The sequence below is a fragment of the Charadrius vociferus genome, unplaced genomic scaffold, assembly GCF_000708025.1.
Source record: "Charadrius vociferus isolate BGI_N301 unplaced genomic scaffold, ASM70802v2 scaffold431, whole genome shotgun sequence".
NCBI classification, from domain to species: domain Eukaryota; kingdom Metazoa; phylum Chordata; class Aves; order Charadriiformes; family Charadriidae; genus Charadrius; species Charadrius vociferus.
This window is the reverse complement of record NW_009646943.1, coordinates 17,729-29,908: the sequence shown is the minus strand read 5'-3', so window position 1 is coordinate 29,908 and position 12,180 is coordinate 17,729. Positions and strand designations below refer to the sequence as shown.

General features: G+C 37.7%; 1 protein-coding gene across 2 annotated transcripts in view; it reads right to left on the bottom strand.

The window, feature by feature from the left end:
- Nucleotides 1-104: 104 nt before the first annotated feature.
- ATXN3 (ataxin 3) overlaps nucleotides 105-12,180 on the bottom strand; it is a 12,363-nt gene continuing 287 nt past the window's right edge. The window contains exons 2-11 of one of the 2 annotated variants that reach the window (XM_009895057.1): nucleotides 8,774-8,938; nucleotides 8,199-8,243; nucleotides 6,849-6,934; nucleotides 6,372-6,438; nucleotides 3,941-4,028; nucleotides 3,556-3,688; nucleotides 2,292-2,467; nucleotides 1,740-1,863; nucleotides 897-985; nucleotides 105-199 (exon numbers count right to left, since the gene is read on the bottom strand). In XM_009895057.1, coding sequence (XP_009893359.1) covers nucleotides 105-199; nucleotides 897-985; nucleotides 1,740-1,863; nucleotides 2,292-2,467; nucleotides 3,556-3,688; nucleotides 3,941-4,028; nucleotides 6,372-6,438; nucleotides 6,849-6,934; nucleotides 8,199-8,243; nucleotides 8,774-8,938 — 1,068 coding nt within the window. The remainder of the gene's footprint in view (nucleotides 200-896; nucleotides 986-1,739; nucleotides 1,864-2,291; nucleotides 2,468-3,555; nucleotides 3,689-3,940; nucleotides 4,029-6,371; nucleotides 6,439-6,848; nucleotides 6,935-8,198; nucleotides 8,244-8,773; nucleotides 8,939-12,180) is intronic. The other variant, XM_009895058.1, reaches the window with a different exon arrangement.

Here is a 12,180-nt window from a genome sequence, read left to right as displayed (position 1 = left end):
CCTGCTTCCAGAACTCTGAAATGAACCCTGCTTGTGCAACATCCACACAGTAAAATTATAATGGAGACTTAGTGTTTTGACAATAAGAGGGAAAAAAAGTTGTATCATTTCTCTTCTTCTGTATTCAAGTGGTTTCTAACAGATTCCAGAGACATATTCATGGCTGCTTGAAGCATGTCTTCTTCACTCATATCACCTCCTAAAGAAAATAAATGCATACAAGTTGTAATTAATGCACAGAGATAGTTGTCAACTGTAGTTAAATGCTTTCTTTGTTCCTTTTGTACACACCCACCTGTTTCCACCCCACCCCCAAAACTGGTTTCGGGTGGGGTTTTTGTTTGTTTGTTTTTGTGGGGTTTGTTTTTTTTAAATCCTTGAACATTTTCCACTTAGCTTTCTATCCACAGTGGTCAGTTTGTAACAAGTAATACACATTAGTTTTGGATCACCAATACTTAATACTGGCAAGGCCTACACACATTTATGTTCTACTGAAAACTGGTTCCAGCAGTTTTGTCAGATATTACTTCAAGTTTATTACATTGTCATACAACTTTAAAAGTCACCTAGAAAAACTGTTGGCACAAATCCCGAAGATTACAGTTTGTAACACGCGACCCAAACAAAACAACAAAAAGCAAAGACAACTCAAATGGTCTAATAGGAACGCTCTTCACTTTGATACAGGATATTGACATTCAAAGCAGAACAGGCTTTTCAAGAAAGTGATCCTTTGCTTCGATGCCAGAGAGAGTCATGGCTGTGATACACAGTCTGAACAGCTGCTGGAGGGAGGGAGTAGGCAGACAAGGAAACTTAGGAAACAGGGCACGATCCAAAGGTGAAAGAGACATAAATATTTCAGTGTTGGAAATAAGTTTAAAAAACAATACCTGGGTCAGCTTCTGGAGTGCTTGAGCTTAGAGCTGGCTTATCGTGAAGATTCGGGGTCCGATCTTGCTGCTGTAGCTGCTGTTGCTGCCTGAAAGTGTTATAAATTTATATGAGAGTAAGATTAACATCAGTATGAGACCTGTATCAAGGCTATTTCATTCTAAGGAAGGCCAAGAGTGAGAAGTAGAAACTGTTGGCTACAATAAGACCCCTACACCTAAAATCTCTTCAATCGTTTTACCATGCGAACCTTCAGACCCCTGTCTTCCCAACATTATATTCCAAGCCACACAACTATTTTCCCAGAATTCAGATGTTCTGCACTCTCATCCTCTCATGCAAAGTCTAACTCATCCAATCCATAGCATTTCTCCCTGGTGTTTATTTCCTCCATCACTAGGAGACAGAGATAAGGAAAAGCCACATCAATACCTCAACTGTGTATTAAGAAAGTACTCCAGAACAGCAACATAAAATATCACAGAACGTTTTCATGTGATGCACATTAGAGGCACCATTACCAGAAGCAAAGTCTTAGAGAAAGAATGCTTTTCTTCAGGAAGGTAATTACAGAAATATACAGGATTTCATTTAAAATACTTCTATGACATGTACGTTTTCTCTCTTCACAAGGCTGATGTTACATTACTAACAGACGCCCTGTTATTTACAGGTTTCTTCATAGGAACCACCTGGGAATAGCAAAATTCAGGTACTGTCAGGAAAACACGTTAAGAGGTAAAAGCTAAGCTGGACCTCAGTCAGAAACCCATCCATGCCCCAAAAAGCACTGAAAAATATGCCATGTACTTCCACATGCAGTTCTCTATCAACTACTTTACTTTTCAAAATATGCTTGTCGTCTCCTTCGCAGTTCTTCTGAAGAAAGGGAGTCTGTCTGACTCGTGTGAGGCGACTGAGGAACATTCTGTGGTAATGAGTCCGAAAACTGACTTCGACGACTACCTAAAACCAGAACATGCCACATCCTACTAATTACAGTAAAATGAAGTTAGTAAACGAAATATAGCTTAAGAAAATGTCTTCAAACTTGAGAGGAAGAAAGAGACTTGCTGGAGAAATAAGCACCTAGGCTAACTTCACGTAATACTCTCTTCCCTCCTCACCTTAGGACTGTTTCCCTTCCCTCCTGCCACCCTTTGCCAATTTGTTCTTGCTTCCTCATGATCTATGCTAACCCAAAAGGTGCAACTTTTCAAAAAGCAGGAAGGAGATAGCTACAGGACATTCTGGATTGTCCTGTGCCTCAAAGCCAGTCTTTTCAGAGAGCTTGATGCATGCTGGAGAAAGTGGCTGACTGAGGCCGATTTCAGTAGCTGCCTAAAGCATAAGCAACAGAAACGCTATAAGAGAAATTTGGACGAGCACTGCACCTTGCATGCTGAGTTGAATGGCTCTGCGAAGATCTGCTTCTTCATCTTCCATATCAATTTCCTGCCTACTTAAAGCCAGGGCTCTCTGAAAATTCGCTTCATCTTCATCTAACATGCCTGTTCCATCGAAAGGATGGTTAACTTCTATTGCCTGATCCACATCACTTCTGGGTAGCCTGTGAAATCGATACGTTTATGGCACAATTCAGACAGAAATGATACTAACTTTTATTGTGAGATTTAATGTAAATATTTTCTGCTGATTGAACTTTGGAAAAAACCATTTCTATTGTGAAAATCTGTTATATAAACAAATATTTTCATTTCTACAGGAAAAAGCACAAAAGACCTGCAAGCAGAGCTGTAAAAATGAAAATACTGCAACTCTAAACCCAAGCACATCTTGACAAAAATCTGATAAGAAAAACTTCAAAAACAGTAAGGCTACAAAAAGCAGTAATACACGTGATTCAAGCCTATTGCTATTTAAACAGTTACACCAGCAGAAAATAGTGCATGTGGTCTCCTTAGGAAGCTTTCATGACCACACTACAGCAACAGATCCTCTGTAAACTATACACACTTTCTATGTTACTGCCAAGTCATTTGATTTTATTCTGTCAATTTACAACACCAATTTACCTTTACAGAGTGGAAGACATAATAATTAATTCCTCTGAAAAGCCTTAAGCCTTTTTATCAGTATGCAATTTTTTCACTATGAGAATGTAATAAAATTATTGCAGTAGTAGTACTTTATATGCTTTCAAGGACGCTTTGTATTAGCAGTATACATCACAACACAGCAGCACCACAACATTTACAATGAAATTATTCCAAAAGGGAAGGCTGTATGGTTTATATGATGTGGAATTCAGATATGGGTTTCTTGTTCGTTTCTACTTACGACAGAATGCACAACCCAGTCTTAGTTGTAGGCTGGTTACTATTAACCGTAGGTTGGTAAGGTTTGCTAATCAATTTTACCCTAATTGGAAAAATATCTTAATTATGAAGTTAAAAATCTGCACTATACAACACTTATGCACATGGAATGATTGAATCTTTATTAAGATATTTTTGCACACTTAAAAATACACCATTTGTACTCTATCAACTTGAGTTTACTGTGTGCAACAGTAGTGAGCATATTGCGCTAAAGGTGCTTCTAATTACGTCTTAAGGGGGTTGTTGCCATGTAAGCTTTAATCATGGAAACCAGTCACACTGAACATCATTAAAATGAAATCTCTATTTACCTTACCTCTGATCTCTTGTCTGTGCTGTCTCTTCTCCAATTAGTTTTGGTCGCTGCATCTGCTGTACCCGAATCATCTGCAATAGCTGATCAGCCTCACAGTCTGGCAGGTCACCTTTTACTACAAATATGGAATAACCTGAGAAAAATAAATCGTAAGTCTACAGCATTAAGGTGCATGCATAAACACTCTAAAATGCACACTATATGGAACACAATGATGTGCAATTTATTACAATGTAAGGCTCTACCTTTCATTATAAGGACTTGGGTTATTTCACTATTTCAATCATAAAACTAAGGGTAGTTAACTGAATACATAAGTTCTAATAAATAATGATTATTACCTACTTTTAATTAATGAGATTTAACATCTGCAAGTTACTATTACCTTCCTGTTGTAATTGAGCCAAGAAAAGTGCAAGATATGTATCTGATATTAGTTCTGGACCCATCAAGAGAGAGTTCAAGTTAAACCACTGTAATTAAGAAAAAAAAGGTTTGAGAGAACAAATTAGCATAAAGATTACTCGGTAATCCATTTCTGTACATTGTGGTCATTTTCTATGATGGAATATCCGAATAAATCTAGTAAAATAAATTATCAAATTAAAAGTCTTTTGAAGCACAATACCTATGCTGCTAAAGGTCACCCTTCAAATTACTCTTCAGCTAAGAGGAGATGTAAAGAGGGGCAATGACTGCATGCTCTCTCCCATTACTGAACACTGGCACCAGGCAAACAGATAAATCAAAATGTAATAGTAGAAGAATCATTTCAGACATCATTCTAAAATTCTGATTAATCCTAGTTTTAAATCTGTTCAGAGACTAATGAAGGAAAAAACCCTTCATAAGTTAATGCTGGATCTTAAGAAATTAACAGATACAGGAAGCAGAAGTTAAATTCTTTCCATGAAATGCTTTCATTAAACATGCTGCCTTTAATAACTGGTGATGCTAAAACTATTGTTTACTTCTCTCTGAGCTAATTTTTAAATTTAAAAATTAAGAAAAATTAACTCAAATTTAACATGCTGGTAGTACAGCATAATATTACAATAGGGGACACTTGAGATAAATACATACGGGCCATTTCTAGTTCCCTGAAGAAGACAATTAATCATTTATAATACTTCTTCTACAGAGAAAATATATTCAACGTGGACGACAAAATATTCTACCTTTAAAACCCCACATATATCGCAAACAATCTGAAGAACCTTTTTTATACCATCCTTGTTCAATATTATCCAATTTTAACCAGAAAGCATCATTTCAGACAGCAGAAGGATTCTATCTCCATTCTCACAAAAACAGTTATCTACCCAAGCTTCCATATATGCAGTCATACACTTGCAGTCAGGCCCATACTATAATTCACCTGGAATATAGGTAAGCGACCATCTACCATTCTCTCTCTCATTCAGTCACTTAATTTGTCAAAAACACCCTTTGCCACTAGGAAAGGGTAAGACCACCAACAGTGTAGGAGCGGGGAATTAAAAAATTACATAAACAAATATGATAGGTAGATTACAGATGAACTTTTAAAAGGGAACATGGAAGAGGAGCTTGGTAAACTAGTTTTGCTTTAACTGTAACAGAAGAGAAGCAGGTCAAACCTAATGCAACCTATTTAGTCTACCTTTTCTCATTTCTCTCTAGATAACAGACACCTAGTACTGTCTAGCCACATGTACAAGCAAAAGACATCCCCCATCCAACTTAGCATTCTAGCCCAAAATGTTTTATCTCACAAAATTCCACGCAACATGCTTGTATAGATAAGGAACATTCCCATACTTAAGAGACCATTCAGCCTTTTTGATATCAAATATACAAAAATTTCCTGTAAACGTTAGCCATACTTTTAAACTAAAGCAGAACAGTAGAGTTTAATTTGTTTACTCACAGGTGAGTTTAATTTATTTTTTTTTTACCTGGATGACAACATATGTAGCCACTATTTGCAAAACGAACCAAATGGGTAAAGAGACTCCTGTCTACTATTGTAGAATCTAAAAGTTTATTTCATAAACATTTTCTATGACCGAAAAAAACAAACACCAAACCATCTCATAAAAGCTTATGCAGCATGATCCAGAACAATGACTGGCTACCGAAATAAAACACTGCACTGGTATTACAACAGACATGGGTGTGAGTTGTTATTATATATGGACCAAATACTTGTATGGCCATCCCTTACCTTTAATAATTATTTCCTGCTAATTATACAACTGTTTCAGAAAGTTTTCTAAAATGGTGCAAAGTTGTGATTCTACTTTCCCCAACCTTATCCTGATGGATACTCTTAAATACCATACTCTTAAATATCATAAATATTAATACATTTGAAATTTGAACTTCTTATACCTACTGTCCCTTTAAATGAGCAAAATAATTTGTACAATGTCAATAATTTAGTGCATTAAAATAAGTCTGCATTCTATAGGGATCCCAATCCTTGTCTAGGACTCCCTACTCCTCCCCACCCCCCGTAAATTTTTTCTGCTATTTTTCATACAGAAAAATAGAAAAGAGCTTGAGACGTCACAGAGACCGTACCGGAGCTGCAGCTCCCTAGAGGACAGGTTCACTGGGGAACTGCTCCTAGGGTCTTTCCCCAGGCTAAAATTCATAAAATGCTACCTGGCATTTTTGTGATAACAAATGTTTACTTTTTTTTTTTTTAATATGGGATACTATTAAAGCAAATTGCAGCAAAAGCTTGCAAAAGGCCAACACATGGTCTACTCGCAACCACTTTTCCACCCCCATTCTGAATTCAATTTTTAAATAAAAAAAGACAATGTCACCTGTTTTCCTAACTTTCGAACTGTAAACCAGTGTTCCTTATAATTACAAATAAATGATTTTTCATTTCTGTAAAAAGAAAAACAAAAGGTACAGAAAAAATTAAATACTCTAATATTGGAGTGTATATTAACGTTTAAGTTCTTTTTTACCACCAATGTAAACTTATAAAATTTCAGAAATACAACTGTTGATGTTACAGAGTACTCATACTGCTTTTATAACATTTAGGAAGTTGTGAACATTACTGAAATCTCCATATACCTGTGATGCCACAGATACTGAGATATCATGAAGGCACAGAGGACAGATGCTGATATACACCCCCAAAAGGAAAACATTAAAGACAGAGGGGATAATAAAAACATCAGAATGCAACAGAGCTTGAAATAGTAATTTTAAAGGAAGATTTACATCATAGATTAAGAGTACTATTTTTCTGTAAAATGAAAGCAGGGTGTTAAGAAAAAAAGTCTTACATAGGGTCGATCCCAAGCCTCTGATATTCTGGGCTGTTGAAGAGGATTAGTTCTAAACCCCAAACTTTCAAGGCATTGCTTATAACCTGTCAAAAAATAGCACTTTTCGTGAGTCAAACCAGGCAAATCAAATTTAAGCAACACAACCATCTTAGCTGCTAGAAACAATTGCATTGTTTTCGTAAGACTTCAATTTCAAAACTTTGCTAGGAAACCTAGGAATCACATTATTCAAACCACAGCTGTCATGAATCCACATGCAAACATAATACACATACTATATCTAAGGAGAAGTAACAAAACTGGGATTTAACTGAGATGTGTTAATAAGCTCCCTCCCCCAGACAAAGCTGTAACTTCACCTCCCACAGACACTTCATAAATTGTCATCTCTCCGCTCTCAATGTACTGCTCTGCCCTCCCTCCCCCCCAATACAACGTCATCCTTCCCCACAGCAACTATTGGAAATTCTGCACCACTGGATTGTCACAGGATCAGTTGGGTACATTAGCACAAACTCTTTTACTATAACTCTTTAAAGCTATCTGAAATAATGCTGTAAGAAATTTTCAATTAACAACTCATCTTCCCTTCAGTGAGCCAACTATGTAGCAAGTGAGCAAAGCAATGACAGGACAAAAAAAAGTAGAACATGAGGAAGCTTTTTTTTTTTCCAGCTTCAATATTGAAGCAGCCCAATCAAGAAAACAAGAAATGCCACATTGTTAATGGTTTTTCACTGAATAGAAAACCAGCCCTGTCCTGCCATAAGGAAGAGAGGCTCTCGAGGGATTCTGGAACACTGACAAGCACCTCTGAAAGCTTGGGAGACAGCCAAAGGTACAAAGCATTGCCTACAGCTCTAGTCTAGAAATAAGCCCCAATTCAGTGTGCAATACCTTTTTTTGTTGTTGTTCTGGTTTAAGTATTTCTGATTAATTACTTTTCCCTTATGGTCCTTAAAAAAAAAAAAAAACAGAGAAAAAAACAGCTCTAAAGTGTCCAGAGTATGTTATAAAAACTGGAATGCAGATATTTTCCACCTGTAGTCCATGGGAGCCAAGGTGTCCACCTGAAATGCCTATAAGAAGCAACTTTGAAATCAAGCTTATTGCCAGCAGGTGTCACTTCCCAGTTCAGGAGTCCACACTTCTCCTATGTGTTTAAGGGCCCATGAACTGAAGAAGTGCACGTCACTGCTCTTAATGGAAAACTCTGAAGTCCCGCACTTAATCCCATTAAGCCTATAAACTAGAAACTAGATGAAAAAGCTCGATGCCATTTAAATTTTATAAGAGAACATATATTGCATAAATAAAAAAAATCTGTCAGTATAGAACCGTGCTTACTTGAATTGAGAAGAATCCACTATCGTCCATATTTACAGAAGGCTGCTGCTCAGCGTGAGGTTAGGAGGGAGAAAAGGGAAAACGGGTGTAAGCATAAAAGGTCAGAAATAATTCAGTTTTGAAAATAATATAACTGCACATGCTTAAAGCAACGACTCAATATGTCCTAGTCTGTAAGGCTGATTACAATGCCCAAATAAGCTTCTTAATTAAAAATTCAAACCTTGAAATTAGGAATGCTCAGTGCTTAAAAGACTTTAAGCACTGGGAACTTCTGTTCCTATCTCTGCCACTGGCCTACAAAAACAAAGGATAAATTGCTGATCATCCTCCTCGTGAAACCTGACCTTCCTACCTGTAAGATGAAAATAATGTAGCTTTTTGTAGAATTACTGTAAAGCTATACTAGTAACACTTGAAAATCCCCAATTTAAGATACATGAATGAAAAAGCCTATAAACTTAAGTTTGAGCACTAGGAAATTAGCATTCTCTAGCTATGCAAGAATAGCAGGTCTGTGCTACACAGCATTAGATTTCAGGCAAATATCAAGCAACCTCAAATTAAGATTTTACCTGTAAAAATGTTCTATATTCTTCACTAGACACTCCTCCCTCTGCCATTCTCATTCTTTCTTCCTCATCCAACTGCTGTGCGATAGAGGATAACTCAACAGGACTAAAATATTCCCCTTGTAGCAAATTATTCAGACAGTGCTGAGCACACAATGAGCCTTCTTGCTGACATCGGAAGAGAAAAAAAAAACAAACCAAAGACAACAACAAAAAATTCACGTTAATGTTTTACTCTGTAAAATGACTAAACCATTTCACTCTGGCAAACTTCCTGCTCTCCCCACTCACCGAGAATGCCTCATATTCTTTGGCTCTATTACACTGCAAGCTACAGAATACAACCCTCCCATCAATTTGATAGGAAAAAAATCCCAACCAACACGCATACCACTCTATTTCCTCAAAGGAAATAAATTTCATCTAAAAATGTTATTTTTGAAAACACTGTAAAATTTACCAGGGGCCTGACCAAATCGTACAAGGACCACAAGGACTCTGCTGCCACCAGGACAATGGATTCCGTCCTCTTCCAAAAATTACCACCACGTGAAAAGGAAACAGTTCAGATCTCTGCTTCTCAGTAACAAATGTTTCCTGCAACAGATGCTCTCGTTCTTTTTTAACTTTTCTTCCCTGCCAGGTGTGGCTGTCAGCAATCTGCTCTCCACACAATGCTGAAGACAAGCAGACTGTTAGGACTCTGGAGAGATTTAAAACTATACATCTACAGAATTTATTTCCTTCATCTCAGGTTACTCACCCAGTTCAGGTTATAACCAGTTTGTTTATTGCCCAGAAAGTGATTAGGAGCTGGAAAAGCAGTAAAGCGCATTTTCCACGTGAAATGTATGTATAGGAACTAGCTAAAAGAAGCTAGTACTACTGGTTCTAAAATCTTGATGACAATGATGAGGTGGCAAGAAAAAACATATTGAAGTTAGCATATTAAAAAATGAAAATATTTTTGTTGATAAACTATTTAAATGGAAAACACTTCAGATACTTTGTTACATATCCAGCACCTTGGAGAGAATAGAAATGCAATGCAACATTTTTAGACTGTCAACCCAAATTAAACATGAGTAAATTAGAAATGCCAGTCATGAGTTTGTAGCAGAAATTCAAAAATACCTAGTCTGAATGAATGCATGTCAGGCTCCATCATTCTCATAAGTGCAGATAAAATACCACGTTGTTAAAAAACACAAAAACAAAACCCCCAAACAACCAAACTAGTTTCCCATGAAAAGCAACCTTTCTTTACAAATAACTAAAGTGCAAGACAAGATTAACATCAGTTTTAAAATCCTGCGCTTCTCTTGTTTTAGTCAGTCCTCATTTTTAGTTACATTAAGAACTCTAATGCGCATGCACTCCATTCAAAACAAAACTAAAACCCCTCAACAAAAACACCCCTCCCTCCCACCAAAACCACAGAAGGGAAGCATGCAAGAGCACACCTTGGAGGAATATTCTTTAACATTCTGTGAAAGCCTCATCCAAATAGTAAGCAGAGATCTCCCATGATCTCCCTTACAGCAGGAACCTGGAAAGCTCCCCTTACCCCAGACGACAGAGTCTTCCTAGGGCTTCATCACTCAGCTGAGCAATGAGTTATTAAAGCTAAACCAGCTGCCCAGCCAGGGTCCAACGGAATCCAGAAACCTCCTCCAGCTCACGGCCTTGCCGCAACAAGGAACTCAAGACTAAACACCAGCTCCCGTCTCTTTGGGACACATCCCTGCTGCTGGTCATGTGATAAAACTGTAACAGAAGAACCTGCTCAAGAATCACAACTTCCTCCACCAGAATTATAGGAAACCGATTTAGAAACAAAGAGCTATTAAAAAAACTTTGAAAATGAGTTGTATTACAGGCTTAAATCTTAATTTCACTAAAAGGACCTTTCTGTATTTGTACAGTTTAATCTTAAAGTAATAAACATTAATTTTCATATGCAGAATTTGTACATATGAAGGCAAAATGCTGAAGAGAAAACTGATCTTACAGTTTTTAAACAGACATTAACTTCCATTCTTCTTGTGCCGACAATACTGCATCCTTCCATAACCTGAAATGCCCTAATGCCTTGGTGAAACCTATCCCGATATAAACTGCTGCCCTGCTTTCAGCGATTTCAACCACTTGTATCTTATCAAAGAAAGGGCCAATTTCAGAGACAGGGGCTCCTCAAGCCCCATCCTTAAGTCCTACTTTCTGTAACTGTCCCTCCCCTGTTAAAAATGTCACATTGCTTAGGTCTTTGGCATTTACAAAGGAAAATTAACACAACATGTTCTCCATGCCTTTTTATTGGAACACCTGAGGGGTGCAGGTTCAAGTGGAGGGTGTGCACATACATGCAGCACTTTAAATATTTTGACAGAAGCTGAGATGGTGCACTGGATGGGGAGAGAAAAAATACCCCTTATGAAAAAAGGCAAAGTTTTAGCTAAATTTTTCCCAGAATAATAATAACAAGATAAAAATATTTGGTACTCCAATTTAAAACAGGCATTGGGGTGTAACTTCATAACTGCATAACTAACTTACCAGGGAGCAGCTACATTTCACATGTGAGACTCCCAAGACTGTGCCCCTACCTTCCCCAAAACCTGCAGCAGCTACAAATTACAATCAGCTTATAACTTTGAATGTATTGTGTTCTGTCACTTCATTTTCAGCAGTTTTGTTATTAAACTAGAAAGCAATTTAGTCATAAAAAAAGTTACAATTTTATTATGCAATAGGCCAGGCAAGAGAAAGATACACTTGTTTTGAACCCATTTTCAAATCCAGACTGGAACTCAAGGTCACTGCAGCAGAGACCATAAGGGCTGAAATCCAACACATCCTCTGAGCAGCAGCTGTTTAACACCACAGTGCTTGCCAAGTTTTACTAACCACAAACCTAGTTTGAAAGAACACTCCTCAGGTTCTACAGATGTCAGAAAACTAAATTAGTTTTTCTTTTTAAGAAGGCTGTACAGCTATCTTGCTTTATTTGCCATGTAAACCAATAATTATGCATGAGAACAGTGTATAAAAACTAGTGTTAATCTTAACACAATAAAGCTGCGGAGACATTGTCAAAGCACATAAAAAAAGGCAACTATATTTGAATAGCATTAAAGCAGAAGTGTGTGGTATTTGGGAACCTAGACAAATCACGGCAGCTCATAGAAGCATCTGTGCTCCTAAACAGGAGATACTGTTAAGCACGGAGAAGCGCAGCACACGAACCTGGATTTCCTAAACAGCTCTCCCCTCTCCCTGCCCGTCGCGCAGCTCGGGCCAAGCCGGGCTGGGTGGAGGGCGCAGGCACAGCCCCGCCTGCCGCCGCTCACCGCCTCCCTCAGCCAACAGCCGCCGTCTTTCCCTCACCGAGCTCTCGTTCTAAAGGCCGG